This window comes from Cynara cardunculus, assembly GCF_001531365.2.
Source record: "Cynara cardunculus var. scolymus isolate 2C chromosome LG 2, CcrdV1, whole genome shotgun sequence".
NCBI lineage: Eukaryota > Viridiplantae > Streptophyta > Magnoliopsida > Asterales > Asteraceae > Cynara > Cynara cardunculus.
The window spans coordinates 12061063-12085775 of record NC_037529.1 but is presented as its reverse complement, the minus strand read 5'-3'; the positions used below and the strand labels follow the sequence as shown (position 1 = coordinate 12085775).

The following is a 24713-nucleotide window of genomic DNA, read 5'->3' as shown; positions in this document are numbered from 1 at the left end:
TTTAAATATGCGTGCTATTTTGGTTTGTCTATAGTGGCATGAATCTTTGTCAATTGTTATATATATATATATATATATATATATATATATATATATATATATATATTTGCATAATATGCTTTTATGTTGTTGAAATATCAAAAACTTTTCCTTGTTTTACTGTTTGTTGTATCAGTTGGTTGTTAAAAGTTTGTTGGTTAAAGATTAAAATTTGTTTTTGCAGGACTTGAGCTTGGTTAAAAAATAGAGAACATAAAGTTTGGCTGAAAATGGTATGGTTTAGAGCTGGATCTAGTGTGGCAAAGCTTGCAATAAGGAGAACTCTACGACGGGGTGTATCATATGCTGCAAGAACGCGTGTTCTTTCATCAGGAAGTCGCTCTTTTCATACTACGATTTTCAAATCAAAATCAGAACCTGGACCAGTCCCTAGATCTGTTCCACTTTCTAGGTTATCAGATAGCTTCTTAGATGGAACTAGTAGTGTCTACTTGGAAGAGCTTCAGAGAGCCTGGGAGGCTGACCCAGATAGTGTTGATGAGTCATGGGACAATTTCTTTAGGAACTTCATTGGCCAGGCAACTCCGTCTGCTGGAGTATCCGGTCAAACTATTCAAGAGAGCATGCGGTTATTATTGCTCGTGAGAGCTTACCAAGTCCATGGTCACATGAAAGCCAAATTGGATCCACTGGGTCTCGAGCAGAGGGAGATTCCTGATGATTTGAATCCGGGTTTTTATGGCTTCAGTGAAGCTGATTTAGATCGTGAATTTTTTCTAGGTGTATGGAGGATGTCTGGGTTTTTGTCTGAAAACCGGCCTGTGCAAACTCTTAGAGCAATTTTAACTAGACTTGAACAGGCTTATTGTGGAAGCATTGGTTATGAGTACATGCACATTCCAAATCGTGAACAATGTAATTGGTTAAGAGACAGAATAGAGACTCCGTCTTCAATTGAATATAACAGTCAACGACGTGAGGTTATCCTTGACAGGCTCATTTGGAGTACTCAGTTTGAGAACTTCTTGGCTACCAAGTGGACTGCTGCTAAGAGGTTTGGACTTGAAGGTGGTGAGACATTAATACCTGGCATGAAAGAGATGTTTGATAGGTCGGCAAATCTTGGTGTTGAGAGCATCGTGATTGGGATGTCTCATAGAGGAAGATTGAACGTTTTAGGTAATGTTGTTCGGAAGCCATTGCGTCAAATTTTCAGCGAATTCAGTGGTGGTACAAAGCCAGTCGATGATGTTGGACTTTATACTGGAACTGGTGATGTCAAGTATCACTTAGGAACTTCTTATGATCGCCCAATGAGAGGTGGAAAGAGAATTCATTTATCTTTGGTTGCAAACCCCAGTCACTTGGAAGCTGTAGATCCTGTTGTAATTGGAAAAACAAGAGCAAAACAATATTATTCAAATGATGTGGATAGAACAAAGAACATGGGCATCCTAATTCATGGGGATGGAAGCTTTGCTGGACAAGGTGTGGTCTATGAGACATTGCATTTGAGTGCTCTCCCAAATTACACAACCGGCGGCACTATCCACATTGTGGTGAACAATCAAGTTGCCTTTACCACTGATCCAAAATCTGGAAGATCATCACAATATTGTACAGATGTTGCTAAAGCTTTGGATGCTCCTATTTTCCATGTTAACGGTGATGATGTAGAAGCAGTTGTTCATACTTGTGAGCTTGCAGCAGAGTGGCGTCAAACATTTCATTCAGATGTTGTGGTTGACATCACTTGTTATCGTCGATTTGGGCATAATGAAATTGATGAACCATCTTTTACACAACCAAAAATGTACAAGGTTAGCTCTCGTGCATTGTATTCTCACTTTGCTATTGCTACCTTCCTCTCTCCTAGATTCATGTTCCTTTTATTTTGATGTCTTAGCTTGTAATATTTTAAGGACAATTTCTAAAATTTGTGGTTGGTGTTGATTGCTATAGATTATCCGCAATCACCCCTCTGCACTTGAAATATACCAAAGGAAGCTCTTAGAAACTGGTGAAACCACAAAAGAAGACATTGACAAAATACAAAATAAAGTTACCTCGATCCTGAATGAAGAATTTGGGGCTAGCAAGGATTATATTCAGCAAAGAAGGGATTGGCTTTCAGCTTACTGGTCAGGATTTAAGTCCCCTGAACAGCTTTCACGTATTCGTAACACTGGGTAAGTTACCTGTATGTTGTTTACACCCATGTTATCATGATTAGAGATCTGTTAAGATGTTTATGCTGCTGTTCTTCAGGGTTCAACCTGAGATCTTAAAGAATGTTGGGAAGACAATCACAACCCTTCCAGAAAACTTCAAGCCTCACAGAGCAGTTAAAAAGATATTTGCTGATCGTTTAAAGATGATTGAAACAAGTGAGGGTGTGGATTGGGCGGTAGCAGAAGCCCTTGCTTTTGCAACATTGCTAGTGGAGGGGAATCATGTGAGGTTGAGTGGTCAAGATGTCGAAAGAGGTACTTTTAGTCATAGGCATTCTGTTATCCATGACCAAGAAACTGGGGAGCGGTATTGCCCTTTGGACCATGTTATAATGAATCAGAATGAGGAAATGTTCACTGTTAGCAACAGGTAAGTTATTATGACATTTATAAATCTGTATAAATGTTTTTAAAGTCTTTTTCTTTAAATTTTTCTCAAATATGAATGTTTCTCTCTATCATTTTCTTTTGCTAGTAAAAGCACATTATCATCAACTCCATATTCATATTCTGTTAATTTGAGAAAAACAAAAGGTCACATATCTTTTTTTTGTCATATCAGAGCAAAAAAAGGTGGCCAATAGATGCGTGGCAATTCATAGGTGCCTTTATTGTGACCTTGATAGTCATTTTAACATTTAGAGTATGCATACACAAGTTTGTTTTTGTTTTTTGCTATGAATTTACAGGTATTGAGATAAACCAAACCAAATCAATCATACCTGCTATAGTCTATCCCGAGGTAGGCTCTGGGAAAGGTATAATGTATGCCGACAATATCTCTACCCTAGGAGTAGGGAGGTTGTTTTTATGAAAACCCCCGACCTGTGAAATATTTTTTTTTAAATTAGGAAGGGACAAAAATTAGTTACCCGAACCAACAGAATGCTAGGAAAAGTTTCTAAGGAAGCAACAATTGGAAAATGCGTAAAATAAAAGAATGCATAAAAGGCCACATACGAGATGGGAGCCTAGATGGTAAAACATATAATAAAACATAATTATTTAAGGGTAAAATGCACAAGAAACATAAAAAATGATCCTCCTAGGGTTACTTGTATCAATAGGTCAAAGAGCCTATGTACTACTTATCGTAGAAGTTACGCTATTAACTGACTTTACCCAAAATCCATTCTAAGGTCGTTATTCAGCAAGGTGTAAGGCTCAGACACCTAGCCTTAACTACTCATCCCACATCCTCCTTGAACAATTTTTCATCTTTACTCTTGCAATTGACATGCTCTCTAACCTTGTCACTACTGTCGTCATCAGTCTCTTGTGAAAGTGTCCAAACAACTACATCTTCCCTCCCCTACTTCATTTGTGATAGGTGCCAATCCTAGCTTTGTCCAAAATACCTCATTTGGTATCCTGTCCAACATGGTTTTCACAGGTCTATCACAAAATAACATCCTAATTTCTGCCACTTCCAACTTCCTTTCATGCGCCTTCTTTATCCCCCAACACTGGACCCATACATCATAGCCGGTCGAATGGCCACCCATTGAATTTTCTCTTCCAAGTTTTAGCAGTACCTTATTGTCACACATAACTCCAGTGCTAGCTCTGCACTTCAACCACCTAGCTTTTATGCGACCTATAATATTGCCCTCCACCTCTCCTCCTTGCGTATCATGGAACCACCGTCCTTTCGTGAAACTCTTTGATCCTAGATCTTTAGTTCCACGTCCTCTTCATTGCACTCGCTACTGAAATTACACCAAAGATATTCATTCTTAGATCGACTAATGCATAAACCTTGCTTTTTCAAGGCCGTTATCTGCCATTCCAACCTAGCATTCATCTTCTATTTCGTCCTTGCTACAAGAGTAATGTCATGTTGGAATAACATACACTATGGAACACTCCTCTGGATCCTATGAGAACTCTCATCCAAAATCACCGCAAAGAGGAAAGGACTCGGTGTTATCCCTGGTACAACCCTACCTTTACCTGAAAATACTCTCGTATACATATCATGTTTGCTCTTATGTACCTTGATGGTATCCTTCTGTCCTCAAGGCACTCATAAGCTTTTTTCTAGTTTGTAAACACCAAGCGGACATCCCTACCACATTTTCTATATTTCTCGATGATTCATACGAGTATGTGGACAGCTTCAAAATGTTTACCCATTTCTAAATTGCGACTCCAAAATGGATGTAATGTGATCAAACACTATATCAGCTAACAAGTTCTAAAGTGCCAAAAGAAACAAGAGATTTAAGTCTATCCATTAAAATGTGACCTAATCTAGCATGCCAAACATCAAAAGTACTTTATATGGGGGAAGTAGAAAGCACAAATGGAACATGTTACTTTTTCAATTTATTCCTTTTGGTTTTTCAAGAAGATATCTCAGATCTTTGAAAAACAATGAATATGTGTGACAAAATAGAGTACTTATATGGTGTACCATACAATGGTAGGGGTATTCAAAATAACCATCGAACCGTTTAAATCAGACCGTTTTTGATGGTTTGAACGATGTGATGGTCCAGTCTGGTCTAAAAAATAGTCAAATTGTTCGGTCTAATCCAATATATGGTTTGATTTTTTTTAATAGTTTGGACCATATCGACCGTCAAAATACATATGTATTAATTATATTTAACTTACATATTGTAGACTTAACTTTTATGACCCAATTAAAAAACGTCCATCTAATAATACATTAAGTTTTTAGGTTTTAGTTCTAAATTATTCACATTCCAAAATCTGCAAAATTCAAAATCTGTTAAAAATATCAAAATCTATTCCAAATTGTGCTTTGATTTACTTAATGTTTATCCAAACTTGCAATTATTGTCATGTGGAACCATTTAACTCTTTTTCGACTTGCTTAACGTTTTTCTTTTAATTGTTGGAGATAGATGTTGCTTTCATAAATTGGTATAATAAATATGATAATATTGTAAATTTCATTTTGAAAACAAATGTTATGTTTATTTCAAATTTAAAGCTCATAATAGATCCAAACCACCTAAACCGGTCATACTAGACCGTCTTTTTGTGGTCCGGTTTAACTACTTACTGCAAAAAAATTCGGTTTGGAAAATTTCTTGAACCACCATTGCGGTTAGGTTTGTGGTTTGAGGAGTTAAACCGTCCAAACTGGACCGCGACACACCTACATACACATACTGGGCCATGGGTGGAAATTCAATAGAAACCCTAAATTATGATAGATAAACCCTAATAGTCATCTTTTATGATTGTTATTCTCATGAATGTAACATTTGGGGATGAAATTCCATGTACCACTTTTGTGGCTTAAAAGTTATCATGCTCCTTGTATTACTTTCATTGTTTGTTAGATATCTGCAAGCTTAATACAAATTGTTAATGATGTTTCACTGTTTCTTCACTTGACTTCTTGTGTTTTGTTCAGTACATCTACATTTTAATTAAAATTTCTATACAGCTCTCTTTCAGAGTTTGGTGTCCTAGGATTCGAATTGGGTTATTCAATGGAAAACCCAAATTCATTGGTGTTATGGGAAGCCCAATTTGGTGATTTTTCCAATGGAGCTCAGGTGATGTTTGATCAGTTCTTGAGTAGTGGGGAGGCTAAGTGGCTACGTCAGACTGGGTTGGTTGTGTTGCTGCCTCATGGTTATGATGGTCAGGGCCCTGAACATTCTAGTGCAAGGCTCGAACGTTTCCTTCAGGTATCCATTCCTCTTGCCAATAATTATGTTCCTTAACATTAGGACCATTATGTTTTTCATGTACCGGTTATGTGGTTAACAAATAAATTAAACGAACATGTATTATGTATTGGCTATTTTAAATCGTTTTATAACTCGTTTTTACTTGTAAAATGTGATGGCAGATGAGTGATGATAATCCGTTTGTTATACCCGAGATGGAACCAACACTACGTAAGCAAATCCAAACATCGAATTGGCAGGTAGTCAATGTTACGACCCCAGCAAATTATTTCCATGTCTTGCGTCGCCAGGTAATTAATAAGCTTGTCTAACAATATAACACACAGACACGCACATACACATCAGCCGGTTTTATGGAATTCATAATCCCTTCTTACGTTTTTGTTGGTATATATTCTTAGTTGCATAGGGAATTCCGTAAGCCGCTTATTGTGATGTCTCCTAAGAATTTGCTTCGCCATAAAGATTGCAAATCAAATCTATCAGAGTTCGATGATGCCAAAGGTCACCCGGGTTACGATAAACAAGGGACCAGGTTCAAACGGCTTATCAAGGATCAGAATGGTCATTCAGATGTTGAAGAGGGCATTAGACGTTTAGTTCTTTGCTCTGGAAAGGTATTTAGAGCAGTTACTTTTTAAAACCTTTGCCATTTGCTGTAACTTCATTAATTTTGTAGGTCTATTATGAACTTGATGAACAAAGGAAGTCAGTGAATAGCAAAGACATTGCAATTTGTCGAGTAGAACAACTTTGCCCTTTCCCATATGACCTCATCCAGCGTGAACTAAAGCGTTACCCAAGTAAGTAGGTGGTAATATATAATCACATGTGAATATGCTCATATTAATGCATATACATCTGATGAATATTTATTTCTACTGTTTTGTTGCTGAAACAATATCCATAACTATAATTCACTTAATTATGAATTAGGTAATAGAGATGATTAATTAAAAGTGTTGTTTGTGTGTGTGATTCAGATGCGGAAATCGTTTGGTGCCAGGAGGAGCCAATGAATATGGGGGCGTACACTTACATTGCTCCTCGTCTTGCTACCTCCATGAAGGAGGTGGGAAGAGGTAACATAGACAACATCAAATACGTGGGTCGTGCTCCATCTGCTGCTACTGCAACCGGATTCTACGGAGTTCATGGTAAAGAACAATCCGAGTTAGTCCAGGAAGCCATGCAGCCCGATCCCATCGCCAACCCCTCCCTTGCTTAATTACTACAAAATCGTAATTACCAAACTTAATAAGAAGGATAATTGATGAATGCTACAATATTATCAGATATGCAATGTCATCTAGAATAAGTTTTGCTGCAATTTTTGTTCGTTTTCACAAACTTATTCAGACGGGCCATTATATAACAAGGAACCGATGCGAAGTTGGACGATCTTATATATATTGAATTTTTGGGATATACTTAAAAAAATGAGTTTATAACATAAAATTTGATAGATGTTCATTATAAAAGCATGATTAGCCTTGAACACTCTACGACTAATCTCTAACTAGTTAATCAAACCTAGTCACGAACTTAGAGTTTAATTGCCAATTGCATTAACGTCAAACAAACACCAAGACTAATCGACAATCGAGCGTTGATTGATTAAATTAAATTATATGATCTTACAACATCAACGTTTAACATACATATCAATTGTGTGTTATGTGCTACTTAGATAAACTGGAAAACAATTACGGACTTAGAAGTTCATCTAGCGACTCAAAATTGAATCAGACACATAATGGGATCCTACTCAAAATATCTAACTCAAAATGATAAATATTAACTCTAAAATCGCATAAATGGATTCAAATGATATTAAAATCAACATAAGTCTCTACTAATCCAAATTCAAAGTAAATCACATACTTATTGCCGGAATATGAAGTTTAGCTGCTCATATCTGACGTTTAAAAACCAAAGGTACTTACAAAAGTTTGCAGAGTTGAAATTAAGGAAGGACCCTAGAAATTGTCTCCAAAATCGCCTCCCAGAATCTGAAAATCGGACCTTAGATCTCCCTCCGAAAATCGACCGAGAGCTCCCATCGGCTTTTTGTTTCTTCCCAATTTTGTCGCTGACCAATCCCTCTCGATCGACAGTTTCTGCTCCTTCTCTCGGTTTCAGTTATGCTCCCTCATTGAAATTGATCAGCCCTTCGATTTCTATCCTCTGTTTCTGTCCTCGTCCCTGTCTCCCTCTATTTCTGGCTTGGTCGAAGAAAACCGCTTCACCGGGAACCGCTGCTGTTGAGCTTCTGCTGATAGGTTGTTGCTGTCCATTGGGCAACGATCTTGGGCCTTTGGCATTTGGGCTCTTTTCTGTTCTAGGCCCAAACAAAACAAATGAGACCAACAAAACAAGTGGAGTAAGACGTGGGTTTTATTAAGGGGTTGTTCGGTTCGTTTTCTGTTAAGACTTGTATGGATATAGCTGTCTGTCTTGATATAGTTGTTTGTATATTAACATATAAGTTGTTGTTTGGTTGTTGTGCTGAATAAATAGTCTGAAGGTCATAAATGACCATTTTACCCCCAGTCTTTATTTTTGTATGAATAAAACCTAGTTTGATAAAAATGTTGAACAAATGACTTTTTAATTGTAAATTTTAGTGGATCAATTTTATTATATCATATACCCATAACAAGAACAACAAGTAGATCAAATGAAACCAAAATATTAAATCAAATGAAACCCCAATTCAAAATAACTCAATTAAGTGAAACCCTAAATACATGTGAATCAAAAGACTGAAGGCGAAGAACAAATCTATACTATACGTGAAACCCCAAATCAGTAAAACCCTCTCGATATTTCTTTGAAAACAACAATGAGGAGGTGATCGACGATGGAGGAGGATATGACCAACGATGAGAGACTATGAGCTAGCTGACCTACGATGGAGGAGGAGGCGATAATCGGCGATAGGGGAAGAGGTGATGAACGACGACAGGGGGGAGGAGATGACCAATGGTTGAGGAGGAAATGATCGACGATGGAGGAGGAGAGGACCAACAATGGGAGACGATGAGCTAGTTGACCTACGATGGGGGAGGAGGTGATGACCAGTGATAGGGGAAGAGGTGATGACCGACGACAAGGGGAGGATGAGATGACCAACGATGGAGGAGGGGGTGATCGATTTGGTAAGTTTTCCATGGATCTTTGACAAAAACTAAAGAATACAGGGTTGAATACAAAGGGGAAAGGCTGTCGGGGGAAGGGTAGTTAGAGGAAATTCAATGGCTAAATACAAATGACATAAGTTTTGTAGCTGAGCGATCCAGCCATGGGATGACCGAATAAGCCCATACCGAATAACTAGATATGGTTATGCGAATAAGACACATAGCTTATACATCTCATTAAGCCGCAACTAAACAGTCCCTAAGAGGCATTTGGCTTTGTAAGTTCAACTTTAGTCATGTTTAAGATATATGCCCATTCTTGTAGATATGTAAAATATACGCTCTATTTTACTTAAATGCATCCTCTTTTTACACATACTACAAATCAAGATTAAGGAGGTTTATTATCTATTAAATCATGATAAAGTGTAAGAGATTTTGATATAAAACTGAGTTCAAAATTATGTTTTAAGATATACATTGTGGTAGTAGGTAAGATGGGGTGCTTGCAAAGCTGATAATATGGACAAACATATGAAAGGAAAGAGGGATATTAGTTTTTGGTGATATAGTAAGACCAAGACCAATTTTAATCAACTTTGATGGGTTAATTAGCTCACTTTCAATAAGACTCGGGTTTCTAGAAATCTTCCTCAAAAGTCATCGACTCGAGTTCCTTGTGAGGATCATTTTAGTTCTTCAAGACCCTATGGAATTAATTGAGATATGCATAAACTAATTCAAACACCTACAAATCTTGTGGGGTTAGCTCAATTAGACAATAAGACTTAGGGCTTGTTTGTTTTTTGAAAAAAAACCACTTAATGCCTCTTAAGTCTGAACCGGTCAGACGTTTTTATTTTCAGACCGTTTGTTTTTTTTTATGTAATAAGAGCTGAAAAGCTCTTAATTTGCTCTGAAAAAAAAAGTGATAACATAATCACTTAAATCTTCTTAGTCGCTCCCTCCAGACTCTCCCCTCCATCATCACCTCCAGATTTAGTCCTCCAAATCTATCTCGCAAGACATTCGATCTCCAAATCAATCACGACCCAGATCGATCCACATATTCTCGTAAAATCATGACCCAGATCGATCCAAATCTATCAGATCCGAAACTTGACTGATTCAGATTTTAGATGTAAAAACAAACAGTCTGACTGATTCAGATTTCAGACTTTAGTACCACCTCTTAAAATTCAGAAATGAAATCAGACTTCAGACTTTTGAACCTCTTAAAAAACAAACGCCATCTTAGTTCTTTAGGGATTCTTCTCAGAGGTCAACGGTAGAGTCCTGCAAAGCTACAAAGGATTTTTTTTTTTTGGCTATTCTCTAAAACCCTTGGAATTAGTTAAGATATGCACAAGTTGGTCCGAACATTCACTGTTAACAAAAATAAATAAATTAAAATAATAAAAAACCAAATAAATATGATATAAATTTGTTTTGAACCTTATCCTACACCTTTTTAGGTAGTGAAAATTTCAAAAAGGTTGTGCCATTGGGGGTAGGTATTAGGTATATGGCCTTTTGGAATCTTTGCTATTATGGCTCTTCAACAACAAAATGGTCATATTATCATTCAACCATTTTCATATCAATATTGTATTGTATATATGGTAATGAGTGTAATAATTAAACACCATAACAACTCTCTTAATGTATTCATAATCTGTCATGTTCATTCCTTGTGACCTATTTTTTTTTTATTTTTAAAATTGTTAATTAATTTTTTAATGATGGATGTGTATATATATATATATATATATATATATATATAGTTCCATTAAGATGCAACATTAGAATCATTAACAGATGAATCTTGTTTGGTAAAAAAAAAAGTTTGTGTCTTAATGTGTCTAAAACCATCTGAATGATTTTGTATCATGGTTCTCCTTTAATCATTCAGCGCCCTAATTTCATTGTACACAATTATCAAACAATTATATTTCATTTTGCACTATATCATGAGAGTCTTTTAATCATTCTGTACCAAACCATTCAAAAACTGTCAAACAACCCATAAGTATGTTAAAACTCCACCATTGACTTAGGGGTATTTAAGTCTTTTTAATTTAATAAAACTATATATTTTTTTGACAAAAAAGTCAATAGATAAAAAAATATATTGTTTTATTATTGTTTGTGATAAAATAATTTAATTACGACTAGTTTTTTATTTCCTGTCATTATAGCTTTCGCTTTTTATGAGTTCGATTTTTTGTGACTAACGTCGTTCAAGTGCAAGTTGTTAAGTACACCCCATATAAGAGTATATAAATTCTTTTTTTTCCTGCCTTAGAGATCAATGGATTATACTTTTGCATAACCAAACAATATCATGTGAGGGGTACCTATCGACTTGTACTTGGATGATGTTTGTAACAGAAATCAACTAAAACTATAATAACCAAAACTATGAAACAACGAATTGTATGAAAAATATTTAATTATTTTTATTATAATCAATAATAAAATTATATAAATGTTATTATGTATTAATTCTTTATCAAAAAACTATAGTTTGATTAAATTAAAAAGATTAAAATACCAAAAAAAAGAAACCCAAAAAGATATTTAATAAATCAAAAAGAAAAAAAAATTCAAAAACACTACAATATACCTTAAATTAAATGGAAGATTTTTATTAGATTTACGGGTTGTTTACCAAACGCTTATCCAGATTAGTACTTACCTAGTTATATAGCCTTAACCAATGAATATGACAAGAATCAAGAATCTTACCCGGTAAGATGAAGGCAATGACCGAGAGTCTTACCCGGTAAGTGCGAACGAGAGCTCTTACCCGATTAGCGCTTATCAGGTAAATTTTTCCATACAATCTCGTGTTAATGGACTAAAATAAGGTAAATAATAATGTTAAATTTAACCGATAAGTGCTTATCGAGTAAGTGTTTGGGTAAATAACCCCTAGTCTCAGGGACGAAAAAACAATAAATTATAAATTATTGGAACAAAAATAACAAGAAGTTATAAATCATATGGACAAAAAGTTCGAAATTTTAAAACCAGAGAAACAAAAATCATAGTTTAATATTTCAAAAAAATAACTCACCTTTTTGATTTTATAACAAAATAATAAGAAAAAAAAATCAAATACTTAAAATGTATTTTATCGTGGTGTTTTGAAATCAAAGTTTTTGAGCATCGAGCACAATCCATCTGTTGCTATATTTATGCAAAAAATGATTCAATAAAGAATATTGTAGGAGGATTTCGAAAATACAGAGAAACGATAAGTAAAAAAACCAGATAAAATCATGAAATTGTGTAGAGTTTGTTTTCTTTAAGTTATATTTTGATCCTTATTTGTATGGGTATCACGAAATGAACTCGAGGATAACCACAAATTTTTTGTAACCATTTGTTTTATTTTATTAGTAATGGTTGTTGGAGTAATTGGTGAGCGGATAAATGCACATTAGTTACAAAGCAACTACTTACACGAATTAGAAGATAACTCAGAAGATATTATCATCATTCTTTTCTTTATTTTTATTTAATTTTTGAAATCGAAATCTAAAAAAATATCTGGAATTTTTTTTTAACGTTCAATAGGATTTGAACCTATCTCAAAGGTTTAGAAGACCTTTGTCCTATTTATTAGACAATGGACACAATGGACGCTTTTCATTCATTGGTCTAATGAAATAATAACTCTTCATTTTAGTTTGTTTATTTCAACTCCATAAAGCCCGTGGTAGCAACGGAACTGGGGAAAGTATACAGAAAAGACAGTCGAATTAGAAGATAACTCAGAAGCTTTTTAGAGTCAGAAGCTTCTGAAGAGGACTCATAGATGACGTTTGTTTTTTAAGAGATGCTAAAAGTCTGATTTCACTTTTGATTTATAAGTGGTGATGCTGAAGTCTGAAATCTGAATCAGTCAGACTGTTTATTTTTACGTCTGAAGTCTGAAATCTGAATCAGTAATACTGTTTGTTTTTGTAAACTGGCAAACGTCTAAAGTCTGAAATTTGAATCAATAAACTGTTTGTTTTTGTAAACTGACATATGCCTAAAGTTTGAAATCTGAATCAATTCATTTTAATTAAATTCAACTGAAATATCAAATAAGTTAAACCATTTGTAAACTATCATATATTTTTAACACATTTAAAAATTCATCTAAAATACGTCAATTGATTCAATACACAATAGAAAACACGAACAAAGTCTCATAACAACTAGAATCAATATTCATTTTGCATTAATTATTTCGCAATTTCTTCTCTTAAACTAGCCATATATGTTTGGTCAGCGGCACTCGCATGCGATTGAACCTCTTCAGTCTCATCCTCGCCATTGTTCTCTTGCTCCTTGGTTTGATCATACTCGGAAAATAACTCATTACTTAAACCTTCATCTTGTATGAAGTTGTGAAACCGCAAAGCAAGCAATAACAACGTCTCTATGAACCTCAAGTGTAAATAGTGTCATTCTTTTCAATATCGGAGAACATGCTTTCAGGACACCATAAGAACATTCAATAACATTTCTAAGATTTGCATGAGAATGATTAGACTTTTCATACTTGTTCATTGCTTGTCGACAACGAAAATCTCCGAGCCAATATCTAACATCTATAAATCCTTGAGTATTTGTATACACAAAATCACATAAATAATATTTATCTGAAAACAATAAATAAAATAACTATTAATATGAAATAGTAAATATATTGCCTCTAAAATCTTTAGTATACTTGAAGGATGAAATGGAAATCCAATGGCACCAACTGTTAAAGCTTCAGAAATAAATATAGAATCATGTGCAATTCATTCCCATCCGACAACAACAAATGTAAAAATCATGTTGAAGTCACAAATTACCAAATTTTTTTGATAACATTCACCCTTTCCTCGTCCTCTATGTAAATGTTGTTCTTGAATAGGGACGATATCATGTATTAAAGTTCCACCAAGGGCACCAATTGCTCCCTACATTGAAGCTAGTAGTCAAAATAAATTTAGTAAGGAAAGTCATACAACTATTATCGAATTATTATTTACCTTAAATATTCGTCGTAACCTCATATTATTCCCAGATATGTCTGGATTAGAATTGAATGATGTAGGAACTATGATCTCTTTAGATTTTATCCAACACTTCATGAAATTTTTTATGAATTGTTTGTGTTGAGTGTTGGAACTTATTTTTCAACACTCTATAACGTTGATTGTGACCTATAATCATCAGAAAGATAACCATTTTTTATTCGACCAATATATGTTTGTTATTCGTTAACCAACCTTTTGCTTTAAAGTGATCACATAGTCGAATGAAAGCTTGACAGGACATTCGCAACAACTCAATACATTGTCGATCATTACCTTCAAGTAGCTCATCCGTAAATTGACGTCCAGTCATTGTAGATGTATTATCTCTTCAGACGCCTTTGTCGCAAGTAGAACATATAAAAGAATATGTGGATGGGAAATTTTCAAATACAAAACACGTAACCAAGTTACTTGTTCAAATTCCAAAAACTAGTCCATTAGTCCCAATCTTCTTGCCGTCCTTGAAATCCATGATGTTAATATATCAGTGTCTGAAGGGATTGTCAACCATATCTCTCTTAATAATGTTGACTGGCCAAAAATGTCAATGGTTGCACTATAAAGAGGACTTCTTTTATCAAGGCTAAGAGTGTTCAATCGTTCAATACAAACATTTAGGTTTGTTGGGCAACAAATGTTTGAAGTGCACCCCTCATTTCAAAAGTCAATTCATCCCTCTTAACCTTGGTCTTACTCTTCTTATTCGGTCTAGAACGATCACGCTCGATTTATCGACAGTTGGTCCTTCCTCCTCATCATTGTCCTCCTCATTCTGAGTAGTGTGGATATGAGATGTAAATGGTGATGATGAAATTGTATTTCTCTCATGGTTTGAACTAGGGGAATAAACATGAGATACGGTAGCAGAAGTCCCTTCGAACAAAGCTATACATAATTCAAAAAATGCCAATGATGATGTTTTTAAAGTTTTGGCTTTTGGATGTCCATGCATCCAAAATAAATATATTTATTTATATAATACACGTGTTATTGTCTTTACTATCTAAAAAATGCAAAAAAGAATATAAACTAACCTTGAAAAAATCTTTTCATTCTTGATTAGATAAGGTGAACATACTCATTTTCGGGTCATAAATATTCCATGTTCTATTCCGTAAGTACACCAATCCCGAGTAGTTTTCCTTTAAATAATCATATTCATTTTTCAATTGTTTTTGGGTGAGTTTTACATGACATGCACACTTCCTCAAGCTTTGTTGTCAACTTCTCCCCAAGTTTCTTTGCGAAGACTATCTCTGTTTCGACCCACTTTATTGACCTATTTTTGTACAAGTCTCTAAAATCATTTGGTAATTTCATTTGTCTATCTTATATGCAGATTCTCATCCATTAGTAATTAGCACACAAGAAAGAATCATATCCATGAGAAAACTACTCCATATCCAACCATTTAAACCAAATTAAAATACATGCATTCATGTAAACATCAAAATCAAATTCTAGCAGACAGGTAGTTCATATATATATACACCCCAAATTATATAACCGAAACTCGGTTATCACAATATATATATATATATATATATATGTGTGTATATACACACACACATATATATACTGTGATAACCGAGTTTCGGTTATGTAATTTAGGGTGGTTTGAAAGAATTTGGTAAGTAATTCTTTAAAATGTGTTATGTGATTATTTTAATCATCCAGGATGCATATGCATATGCATGTATATGGATATTTGAGTGAAAGGGGGGTTAAATATATTAAAACCGTCACCGTCACCGTCACCGTCGAATGCCCTAGAATATATTTTACCGTCACCGTCACCGTCACCGTCACCATCGAATGCCCTATAATATATTTCACCATCACCGTCACCGTCACCATCGAATGCCCTAGAATATATTTCACCATCTCCGTCACCGTCACCGACGAATACCCTAGAATATATTTTTTATTACATTTGATGATTTATACTTACTTTTTGAACTATTAAAATAAAAAACCCTCCAAATAGGTTACAATATAATACATATTTTAGGTAAAGGCTGCATTTCCAAAATGAATATGAAATACATAGTTTATGGGTTTTAAAAGAAAAGGAAGATGGGGAAGTTAGTTGTCCAAGTTGGGGGACAAGAAAGGAGATGTAGGCAACGCAAGAAGGGACCACTAGCCACCAACCATTCAAAACTCTGGTTTTTATTTTATATACATATAGAGATGAATGATCAAATACAAACCACTTATATTTGTGAGTAAATAAAAGATAAGTATCACTTGTCGATGTGAAAAATCTCTAAATCAGGTAAAAATTGCAGGGGACCTCGGGTAACCGCTCCACTAGTCATGCAAAGAGGTCAATTATGAAGTATTCCCGCTTGTCGATACATCGAAGTATATCATAAAATAAAATTGAAGGAATGAATTGCTAGGTCTCTGCTGAAAGGTGTTGGTCATGCCCTCTTATGGGTGTCCTCGCCATCACTTTTTATCTCACCACCGATGGTCCTCAGGAGGTTTGTTGGCTAACTCCAAATTCTTGGGACCGGACCTGGTCAAGAAGCTTCCGCAAGGACTGTCCTTCCTCGTCTAGGTCACAATCCCTTTCTTGGGCTCCAAGTCATTGAAATTGGTAGTTGGCTACATTTGAAATAGTCGGGTATATTGCTTCTAATCATTCATCCCTGCTTATTATGAAATATAAACTAATTTCTATATATTTATTCACAACTTTACAGTAGACTGGAAATTAGAAGTTGTAAAAAACATATTAAAAAGGGAAAATTACATTAAAATAAAACCAACTTTTATCTAGTTCTTATTTTTGAGAATCAACTTTTAAAAATGTCGTTTTATGGTCTAAATCAAACTTTACATTTATTTACGGATCTGGTTTACCTAATAATATGCTAATAATTAGGGATGGTAATAGGGCGGGGACCCCAATCCCCGTCCCCGTCCCCGATCTTTGTCCCTGTCCCCGTCCCCATCCCCACCGGGAAATTTGATCACATCCCCATCCCCGTCCCCAATGGGGAACGGGGATCCCCAACGGGGAAACGATGATTTTTTTCATGTTTGTGTAAAAAAAAATTAAATCAAATGTGTGAGACGTTACACATGTTTAAATCTCACATTTAAATCAAACGGGAATCCCTGTCCCCGAGACCCGGTTTAACGGGAAATCCCCATCCCCAATCGGGACAGTTAGACCGGGTTCTCCGACGAGTCGGGACCAATTCCATGCCTACTAATAATGAAGTGGTTATGGTTAATATCAATTCACATACCATATCATATTTAAAATTTTAATAATAAATCTAATATAAAGATGGACGTCAAATAATTATAAAATGACACATAACTTGACTACTAAAATTTATTGTCATTTTATAAATAAGAAAATAATTAAAATATTAATTAATTTAATCTAAAAAATTATTTATTTGTCCTTTCTCACATATTTTTAATTGCACAGAAATATTTTTTCACTCAAAGAAAAATCTTTTTAATATATAATTTTTATAGACTGGCATGATATAAACAACACAGGCATGATATACTTTTAATAATAACTAAGAGGACGTTTACTAAACACTTATCCGGTAAGTGTTGATAGGGTAATTTTTCTCATTTGATGCACATGGCAAGACCCAAAAATTTTACCCGGTACGAGCGATGATAAGGATAAAGAGTCTTACCTGTAAGTGATAGCGAGGACTCTTACATGCTTACATGAGTAAGCGTTGTAAATTGTTGCATACAATAACGTTTTAAAATACTACAATCTTACATGGTAAAATAGATTATAATGTTAACTTCTATCGGTAAGCGCTTACCAGGTAAACATTTGGGTAAATGGCACCTAAGTATCCATTTGGTTTTCAAGATTGTTTTTAAGGGATTTAGATTGGAATGAAATTTAAAATCATTGTTGTGTTTGGTTTGTTGGATTTGGAATGAAATTGGATTTCATTATCTACAAATAATTTATAAAAATAAAAAATTATAAAAATAATTGAATTACATTTTTATTAATCGATTATTACAAAACAAATGGTTTTAACATATTTTAAAATCTTATTGCATACAATCCTATGAAATCCCGAGCACCCCCTAAGGATTTCAAAATCCTATGTTTGTAGGATTTCAAATAAATCTTAAAATTTCAATCCGGACAATCTAACAAACCAAACAAATGATTGGAATGGATTTGAAATTCAAATCCCCTCAAATTCATTTCATTCCTGCAAGCCAAACGAGACTTAAATAAAACGAATAAAACGTCCAACCTCCTTAAATAAAAAACACTGCCCCTTACTTAACCTCCACCCTCTCGACACCTTCAAATCTGGTGACTTTGCAAGTTATCCATACACCTCTATTGTCCCCTCCGTGCTTAACAATATTGGCATGGTGTTTAGTGGTGGGTTGGGGTATGGGGTGTGGGTGAGTGGCAATTGTGAAGGCGACAATAGTGGTGTGGGGGCGGAGGGTTTAGGGCCGGGCGAGGGGTTTGGGGCAGTAGGGATGGATGACAGTTGTGACGACGACAATGGTAGGATGGTGGTCGAGTGGTTGAGAGTGGGTATGACGGCGACAACAGTAGCATGGTGGTTAGTGGTAAGGTTGAGGTAGGGTGAGTGGCAGTTGTGACAGCGACAATAATGGTGTGATGGTGCGGGTTAGGTTAGGGGAGTGACAGTAACGTAGTAGCATGGTCGTAGTAGGGATGTGCAGTGAGTGAGCGGGGGGTGGGTGTGTCTGATGACAACAGTAGTGGCATGATGGTTAGTGATGTGGTAGGGTGGGTAGGTGTGATGGGTTGGTGGCGAAGGTAATAGTGATGTGGTGGTGGGAGGGTTAAGGGTGGGGCATGATGATCAATAGTAGCATGATCATGGTGGATGGTGATGAAATTCAATTTCTTCCATTTTACCAAGGAATAATAAATTCATTAATTTGTAAAATTCAATGGAATTTGAAAGATTACATTCATTTCAAGAAATAAACCAAACAAAAGAATTAAAATTTGATTAAAAGAATTTATCATTCCAATTCAATTAAATTCTTTCAAATTCTACAAACCAAACAAGACTTTAATCTTAGGGGCGGTTTGGCAGTTGCTGAATGATTTAGTGCACAATAGTTAAGAGGTCAGAATGGTTAAGAGGGTCAGAATGGTTAAGTGCTGAATGAAATAATGTTGTTTGGTAACTGTTCTCTGAATGACAATAAATTACCATTTTAACCCTCATCTAACAAAAACCCATTATTCGAATTTGATTCAACAAAAACACGTATTTCATATTAATCCAAACAAATACTAGTTCAAAACAAGATTTTTCATAATCCAAACCAACATAATTGAGGGGATTAAAGGGAAAGGCATTATGTTTTGGGAGTCCCCTGCCTCTCGAAAGCCTGTTGAGATTGTAATCATTCAACAAATTCAAGTAATCCAACAGATTGACCATTAGTGTATATCAAATGGTATATGTGCAGTTAGATTTAGGGAGAACGACGACTTGATTCGAAGAGCTGTGAAGATTTGGAATGCGTGCAGGCGATATTAGTGAAAATCGGCGATGGAGACGATGGAGGTCACCGGCGAAAACCGGCCGACCTGGGGAAGGGGACGAAAGCGACGGGTTCAAGACGGAGACGACAGACGATCGGCGGGTGGGGGTGACTGTGGAAGGCGACGATGAGCGACGGCTGGAAAAGGGGATGGCTGTGGAAGGCGACTATGAGCGATGGTGAAGGTGAAGATACAGAGAACAGAGATGGCTGTGGAAGGCGACGATGAGCGATGGTGAAGGTGAAGGTCAACAGGTGACCAGCGATGGCGACCGGCGAAGCTCAACAGGTGACCGGCATAAACGACCGGCGATGGCTGTTGAAGGCGACGAGGGCTCATGAAGCGACACAAAATGGCTGGAAGAGAAGGGGTGTGGAAGGGTAAAGATGGAAGAAATGCAAACTGAATGATTGAGTGAGGCTCCATACACAAAATGGTTAAGAGGTAAATGTAACCATTAAGAGAGTTATTTTTTTTTGCCAAACAGCCCTTACCTCTTAATCGGTAAGAGGTTTCCTCTTAATGTCACCATTAAGAGGCAACCAAACAGCCCCTAAAAAATATCCCTCCAGTAACGATAAGGGCTTATCTTCTTGTAGGAGAAAGAAGGGTCCCTAAAGATTCTATCACACACCACTGGTTCTACTTCTAGTTGCAGACCCCAAAGATTCTATCCCTTTTTCATACCCATCAAAATCTTGAAATTATCCACATAATTAAACCCTAAAATCCTTCAAAATATGACCAGTTCTTTGTGTTTTGCTCCTCTTTCTTCCTTCAAGCCCCCAAGCAAGCCAGGTATTCTTCATTCTCTCCTCCCTCCATGTTCATGTTCATCTTCGATGAGTGTTTGTAGTTTTTGTGCTGATGAATTTATCGTAAATTATCAGGATTAATTAGCGGAAACCCTAATTCTCCAAAGGTTATTTGGGTGACGAATCAAAATTTGAAATTTGAAAGATTTCAAGGTTTGGAAGCTAAGGTGAGGCTTCTTTTGAATCAAATCATGCTGACATTTCTCTTAATTCTTTTCAGTACTAAATTATATGTGTTTATCCATTGTTCCCAATGAACTGAAATATTGTTTGATCACCATAGTTTTTATATGACCCATTTTGCCCCTAGTCCTAGCCATATTAACCCATTTCAAACAGAAAGAAAATTGAATGTTATGACCCTCTGATCCTTGCTAATATAACTCTTTAACTTGATTCTTGTCTTGAAATTTTGGTGGGCAAAATGTGGTGTGAAATTGGACTATAATGGTCAATAAGAATTTCTTGTTTTGTCATAAGGGTATTTTAGGTATTTAATTAATCATCAGCATGAACCTAGAGAACTGATAGGAGTTGGAAAAAATCATTATGTTCATTAGGAACTAAATTGATTGTTTGTTGATTAATACTCCCTTACATCAGAATGTACTAGGCATTTGACCATTTGGTGGTCAAATAATTTGATTTCTTTTCAAAATTGAATGAATAATTAGTCTGATTAAAGCAGAAAAAACTGATCATTGCATTAAGGTATATGAAAAGTGTCTGAATAGAATCATTTTGGAGGTAAGAAACTAACAACATCTTTGTCAATTTTGAATATGGAAGCCACTAGGTTTGACCTTTCAAAGTCAAAAGGAATAGCAATTAGCAAATAACAATAGGGAAATGCTTAAATTGTCTGAAAATAACAGGCAATTGTAAGGTCTTATTCTAACACAATCCAGTATCATAAATTGTAAGATGAACTTTTTAAAGATTTCTTGGAACTTGAAGACATATAGCACAAGGAGTTGCCAAATGGTTTCATCATCTTTGCAGATTTCCTTTGACTGATTCATAATGTGGTCTGGTGTAGTCCTTTAACAACAAAAAGGGGTTCTGAATCAATTAATAAGTTTAAAGCTTCATCCTACATTTTCGAGTTATTCGGTTGAGCTTACTTTGGTCTTTAGAACAGATTCTCCTCATGGTTTTGCAGGCTACTGATGGCACAAAAAGCGGCACCAAGATAAATAGCATAGTGTGTGCCGATTGTGATGGAAATGGTAAGCTTATGATCGGAAATTTTTTCCATTTCAGAAAGGAGATTCGGTTTGACTTTTGAGATTTAGTCAAACCAAATCTTTCTTCTGATGTAAGAAACAAGTTACGTGAGGAATTATGAGGATTCTTTCAATTCGTTTTTTTGGGTTAACTTTCAAGATTCAAGATTTACCCTTCATTTGCAAAATCAGGTGCTATACAATGTACACATTGCAAAGGGAATGGAGTCAACTCTCAAGATCACTTCAATGGACAATTTAAGGCTGGTGGTTTGTGTTGGCTCTGCAGGTATGATTGCTTCAAACTATAGTAAATATTTTCCCTGAGCAGAAACAACCAAATCTAGAGCATTTGCTCCATATCAACAAGATTCCATGCTTGTGGAGTTGTACCGTGCTTTGGATTAAACCATTACTGCTCCGGAACAGAAAAACCTATCCCAGTTCATCAGATTTCATATTCTTGTAGATTATGTAACTGGGTTCTAGAAAATCCATCATTGTTCTCAACTTAATTCCCAAAAGCTGATCTTTTAATTTGCCAATTATGCAGGGGTAAGAAGGAGATCCTTTGTGGTGGCTGCAATGGAGCCGGTTTTAGGGGCGGGTTCATGAGCTCCTTCGAAGAGTAAATAGTGTGTCTCCTTATCCTCGTTATAGAGTTTCAAGAAACAAAATCTTTTGTTGTTTTAATCATTTGAATCGTCCACAATGTACTCATTAAAACAGTTTTGTTCCATATGAATGCTTTTGGTTTCTTGATTTTGACGGTTTCAGCCAAAGAAACCATATTCTGCTGAAACTTTGTGTTTCTAGTCATTGGGTTCTTCTGGTATTACAAGTTAAAAACGTACAGATTCTTGAGTTTTTCAAAGCTTTGATACAAGAAAATAAAGATTATGCACAAAGAAACATTCAAGTAGCGTTCTTTTTACAAGAGGAATTGAAGATCATCAAAAGCAGCAGTTTTTAAGGCTTCTCTCATAATCATGTCAACATCAAATGAAGGATATCGCCATTGAATTTGAACGATTTCTCAGTTTCTTCAAGACAATGGTCCTTGTCGTCTCTGGTCCAGTTCTGATTAACGCATAAAAAGCGTATTAGCTCACAGTAGAAACACATTTTTGACTTTGGAGGTCAAACTTGGTACGTTTGGGTTTCGAAATCGACATCAAATCTTTAATGAATTTAGCATCTATCGTTTTCAGTTTGAAATAATTTGTATAACTTTCATTAGCTGATCTCAAAGTCGAACAAAAATGTGTAGCGTTTGATGTGAATTTGTAAGTTGAAAACCATTCATTTTGACTTGGAAATTACCTCAGCAACTCTATTCAACTTTTCCCTAACATTCTGCAGGAGTTGGGAAAGATCACCATCCCATTTGTAGAACTCCAGTTCTTTGTTATTCAAGATCTTTGCTGCAACCTGCATTCAAATGTGAACAACAATGGTTAAATGTTGAACAAAATTCCCTTTGATTTTGAACCTATTTAGCTGATATCTTACCTTTTTTCCAATCATCCGACCACCTGCAGTGTGTGCAAAGTAGGTATTATAGAAGTGGCAGATGAACGATTGCGGGTCTTCCTTTGACAATTCTTCGATATAAAGAGAGTAGTCGACCCCAGGTGTTGATGGTTCAGGAACAGAATGACCTTGCTCTTTGAACCATTCTAAATCTTTTGCCAAATTTTCAGCCCTTTCCAACCCTGTGTTCCTAAACTCGGCATCTGCACCACAAAATTTGTCGAACAACATGAACACATAAGAGAGATCGAGATCCCTAGGGGTTCATTTTGTACACAGACAAAACTAGAGAGATTTGGACGGCGAGAAGGTTTTAGAGTTTTAAGTTGACACGAAATTTACTAAACTTGTCAATCTCTCTGATTTTGATTCGAAGTTCGATCAGGTCCCATTGGCCTATGAAAAGCACATGATAGATGTATGACAGAAGCATGTAAAGATCCTTAAAACTTGTTTAAATAGGGTTCTATTTCTAACCCAAATTAGTGTTTATAAATGATCAAAACCACATGAATTATCAAGTGAGAAGTCAATTTTGTTTATGGAGAAGATGCAGAAAAACTCACATTCAGGGAAATCAGCCTTATGAAGAATGATATCAATGGTATCATAAACCATCTTACTATCCACCAAGAACTTCAAATACCCATCAATGGTGGGTTCCCATTTTCGCCAAGGTTTTCCTTGACTTTGTTTTTCTCCTTCCCTTGCTTGATCTCTGGTATGCAATTTCATAGCCACTGATCTCATCTCATCCACAAACCCACCAGAACCAGACCTCCTTCCCTCCGCCATTTTCTTGATCTTTGAACACAGAAACCTTTCAATCTTTCAGATTGGGGGTTGGAAGGAGTTCCTTAAAACGAATTTGTAGCAGGCTAAGAAATAGGATGTGTTGATTAAAGCAAACGATTGAGTGCAAAATTGGATTATTCATAAATGACGACACACCTATCGTCTATTGTTTAAATACAATATTAAAACCAGGGGTTGGTTTGGACTTATTGGTTTCTTGAAGATGAGATTGAGTTGCCATGTAATAAACGCTTATCTGGTAAGTGTTTACCGGACAATTTTCCTCACTGGATAAACATGGCAAGAGCCGAAAATCTTACCCGATAAGACCGATGATAAAAATGGAGGGTCTTACCCGGTAAATGAGAGTGACGACTCTTATCCGGGTAAGCGCTTACCGGGTAATTGTTGCATAGGATACCGTTTTGATGTATTACAATCTTATCCAATAAAATAAATTATAGTGTTAACTTTTACTGATAAATGTTTATCGGGTAAGCATTTATGTAAAGTCCACATGAGAGAAGACTTCAGAAATAGTATTGATAATAAAAATGAAACAAGAATCCATTGTTATCATCAACTGGGTTTATTTTAATCATATATTCAATTTTAAATCTTGCAAAAAAGAAATATAGTAATGAATAAAGAAAGACTG

The 24713-nt window shown here is 35.6% G+C and overlaps 3 protein-coding genes and 1 long non-coding RNA gene across 5 annotated transcripts; 2 read left to right on the top strand and 2 right to left on the bottom strand.

Moving 5' to 3' along the window:
• The first annotated feature begins 269 nt into the window (after positions 1-269).
• On the top strand, positions 270-7133 carry LOC112507168 (2-oxoglutarate dehydrogenase, mitochondrial-like). Its single transcript, XM_025111614.1, has 8 exons — positions 270-1820; positions 1963-2189; positions 2269-2601; positions 5656-5902; positions 6067-6195; positions 6307-6522; positions 6585-6708; positions 6889-7133. Exons 1-8 carry the CDS (start codon positions 270-272, stop codon positions 7131-7133), a joined length of 3072 nt encoding a protein of 1023 aa, XP_024967382.1.
• Positions 6701-8156, bottom strand: LOC112507169. The gene is made up of 2 exons (XR_003068501.1): positions 7852-8156; positions 6701-7136 (listed from the first exon to the last, which is right to left on the bottom strand). It is a non-coding gene; the product is annotated as an uncharacterized LOC112507169 (long non-coding RNA).
• Positions 8157-20288: 12132 nt separating this feature from the next.
• Positions 20289-22525, top strand: LOC112506633. 2 transcript variants are annotated; one of them, XM_025110820.1, is made up of 5 exons: positions 20289-20484; positions 20577-20668; positions 21664-21730; positions 21920-22016; positions 22281-22525. In XM_025110820.1, exons 1-5 carry the CDS (start codon positions 20427-20429, stop codon positions 22357-22359), a joined length of 393 nt encoding a protein of 130 aa, XP_024966588.1. In that variant the 5' UTR covers positions 20289-20426; the 3' UTR covers positions 22360-22525. The 2 variants fall into 2 exon arrangements, with proteins under 2 accessions (XP_024966588.1, XP_024966586.1); XM_025110818.1 differs by having other exon boundaries at positions 21643-21730.
• A 15-nt stretch (positions 22526-22540) lies between these two features.
• LOC112506632 (heme oxygenase 1, chloroplastic-like) lies at positions 22541-24227 on the bottom strand. Its single transcript, XM_025110817.1, has 4 exons — positions 23827-24227; positions 23240-23463; positions 23051-23158; positions 22541-22807 (listed from the first exon to the last, which is right to left on the bottom strand). Exons 1-4 carry the CDS (start codon positions 24053-24055, stop codon positions 22715-22717), a joined length of 654 nt encoding a protein of 217 aa, XP_024966585.1. The 5' UTR covers positions 24056-24227; the 3' UTR covers positions 22541-22714.
• Between the last annotated feature and the right edge of the window lie 486 nt (positions 24228-24713).